This window comes from Apium graveolens, chromosome 5 (assembly GCF_009905375.1).
Source record: "Apium graveolens cultivar Ventura chromosome 5, ASM990537v1, whole genome shotgun sequence".
NCBI lineage: Eukaryota > Viridiplantae > Streptophyta > Magnoliopsida > Apiales > Apiaceae > Apium > Apium graveolens.
The window spans coordinates 167098449-167101148 of record NC_133651.1 but is presented as its reverse complement, the minus strand read 5'-3'; the positions used below and the strand labels follow the sequence as shown (position 1 = coordinate 167101148).

General features: G+C 37.1%; 1 protein-coding gene across 1 annotated transcript; it reads right to left on the bottom strand.

The window, feature by feature from the left end:
- Window positions 1-833: 833 nt before the first annotated feature.
- Window positions 834-2152, bottom strand: LOC141661503 (oil body-associated protein 2A-like). Its single transcript, XM_074468527.1, has 4 exons — window positions 1838-2152; window positions 1672-1754; window positions 1481-1595; window positions 834-1265 (listed from the first exon to the last, which is right to left on the bottom strand). The coding sequence occupies exons 1-4, from the start codon at window positions 2118-2120 to the stop codon at window positions 1009-1011; spliced, it is 738 nt and encodes a 245-aa protein (XP_074324628.1). The 5' UTR covers window positions 2121-2152; the 3' UTR covers window positions 834-1008.
- Window positions 2153-2700: the final 548 nt, after the last annotated feature.

The following is a 2700-nucleotide window of genomic DNA, read 5'->3' as shown; positions in this document are numbered from 1 at the left end:
TCATATTTTTAAACTGTTATCTCTTTCATCTTTAAACAAGTGTTGGTGAATCATTGTATTAAGTTGCTTCTAGTAACGGTTTAAGTAACCGTTGTATGAGCTCAATCACATAGCGTCTATCGATAGACGACAGAAAATTCCAGTGGCAGACAACGGTATAAAACAGTAGACAACGGTATAAAACAGTTGTGAGAAGCTGTTTTTCCTATGTTGTTAACACAAACTCAAGTTCCATTTACCTAGAAATGATGGTGATTTGCAGTGTAGCTGTAAAAGAGGCACCTGCAAAATAGAACTAGAAGGGGGTGGTGTCCCCGCGGCACCTCCGCTGTGAGGATGAGAAAGGGGTTTGAAGGAGGAAAGGGTAAAACGGGAATTATACCAGAAGTATATTGTATTGTGGTGTGTGTATAAGAGGTGAAGAAGGCTTCTCACAATGATTTAGGACCTTTTAAGCAGGATCTTAAATATGTCTTTTGGAAAGTAGAACGTATAGACGTCCATGATGAGCTGGTGTACTTATTGAATCCGGACTTATTGAAACCGGACTGTAGAAACGTTCTGAATCGGGCTACATAGACCGTGGTGATTTTGGCACGTGCCCTCAAGTCTAACTTCCAGGGTTATTGCTAAATGGACCCTATACTCATACTATTGGGCCTGGGATCTTACTAATGGGCCTATATATTATTATGGGCTATCAATCATAATTCAACGGCGCTAATTTAGCTACACAACTAAACGCTGCTCCTCAAGCTATTGATAGAGGAAGAGCCATATCTGAGATCTAATATCGAAATACATTTGTGATATTTTTCTTTTGAAAAAAGAGATGTGAAAGCAGGCTTGTTCTTTTAACTACCGAGTGTCATGAAAGACAACAATGCATAATAAAATATTTGGTATGAATTAGAAAAACAGAAAGGCATAGTTTCCATCAGAATTTGATTGTCATATTTCCGTGGATAGCAGCAGTACTAGATAGATTTATAGAAAATAAACCACATCTTAGGGAAAGGGTGCAGTAGTTTTGATTTGAGCCTCCTTAATGTCAATAGCAAAACCTTTGCCAGCATGTTTCCAGTAGTCGGCCATTCGGTTCATCGACTCGGGCATCTTTAGAGAAGCCCTTGATTTCTTCAGGGCATCGGTCGACATTCTGTACTTGTCATCTCTGTTTTTAAGAAGATCTATCTTTATAATCCCCAGTTCGGCTTCTTGTGGTGACATCATCAGTGCAGGTGCACCCAGTGGAAGCCTATCACCTATATACATAGTTAAACTTGAATCAAACACAATAATTCAGAAACCAATAGCATAATGTTTACAGTTCTACATAAATACCAGGTGCAAATCACTAATTTTTCCGTATGCTACAAATCACAATTCACGTGTACATGTTTAATTTGTCAATCTAAATGAATTGTCAGAAAATGGATCGATCCAGTAATATAAAGGTATGGGTGCAAAGGATGTGTACCTCTATCAGTTTGCCAGGTGCACCAAAACTTGCCATACGTATTAACAAGATCTTGGAGTTCGCCACTGTTAATCATCTCCGGAACCCGTGGATTCGTCCACAACCCTGACGTGATCTGGACCATTCATAGCATAGCATAATTGACGTAGATCCACTTGAACTGAAAATCGAATTATATAAAGAATATTTACCTCATGAGCATGGGAATGCCAAAGCTTTTGTTCCTCAGGTAACAGAGTTTCTAAAATTCGACCCGAAATGATATACTCAACCCCTGCAGACAAACAACCATATCATAATCATAATAATATTAAAAAATACAATTTAACAATAATAGGGGGGGGGGTTGAACACCACCTATTAGACGGGCATTAGGATGATCAGAATCATAAACAGCGCACTGGAGAAAGTCGTTGTTGAGTCTGGAGACATAATGATGAGTCTCAATCTGACGACTCATATCATGGCTATAACAAGCGAAGCTACAAACATGTTGACTCATCTGTTTGATTGGTTTGAATGATTGCATCATCTCAGCTCCTTTGTCAACCATACTCTGTGTTATCGTCATGCCTTTTCCCGGCGGCAGGCTTCCGTCGCCGGGAGGCATCTGATCCGGCGTCTTGTCACTTGAGGCCATTATGTCTAATGTATTATGTAAGTGTAGAATTTTGAGGCTAGATCAGGATATATATGAATGTATGCTTTTAGCCTAGAACATTTGGTTGAGCAACACGTGTTTGTATTAGGGTGCTACGTGCCCTCATTTGCTGCAACTATGCTTCCACGTGAATGACACAATTAATTATTCTAGTTTTAGCGAATTCAATAAACTAGCTATTTATATTCTTAACTTAAAATTTCATAACTTCAAATTTAATGAATCGGATCAATGGAGTGTTTAGGTAATCTATTTGTTATTCCTTGTATAAAATTGTACTCTTGAATTAAAATATAAGAAATAAGATTTAAATTAGTGCATCAATAATTTTTAGTGATACTTCTTCAAATTAGTTTATTCCTAACTCCAATAATCTATTTACTTAACCGTGCGTGTAAATGCGGTTAAACACACATGATGAAGTAATAATCTATAAAGGTTATCGAATTTTATGTATGTGTCGGAAATAAAAAAAAGTGAGTATAGTTAAGATTTAATATAAATTAAGTAAAAATATGAGATTTGGTTATAGAATATTTGAATACATGCTATATGACAT

Coding starts and splice junctions, on each gene's coding strand:
- LOC141661503 (XM_074468527.1), bottom strand. CDS start 2,120: ATGGCCTCAAGTGACAAGACGCCGGATCAGATGCCTCCCGGCGACGGA. Junction 1,755..1,837: donor TCCTAATGCCCGTCTAATAG/GTGGTGTTCAAC, acceptor GTTTGTCTGCAG/GGGTTGAGTATATCATTTCG. Junction 1,266..1,480: donor CACCTGGCAAACTGATAGAG/GTACACATCCTT, acceptor CTATGTATATAG/GTGATAGGCTTCCACTGGGT.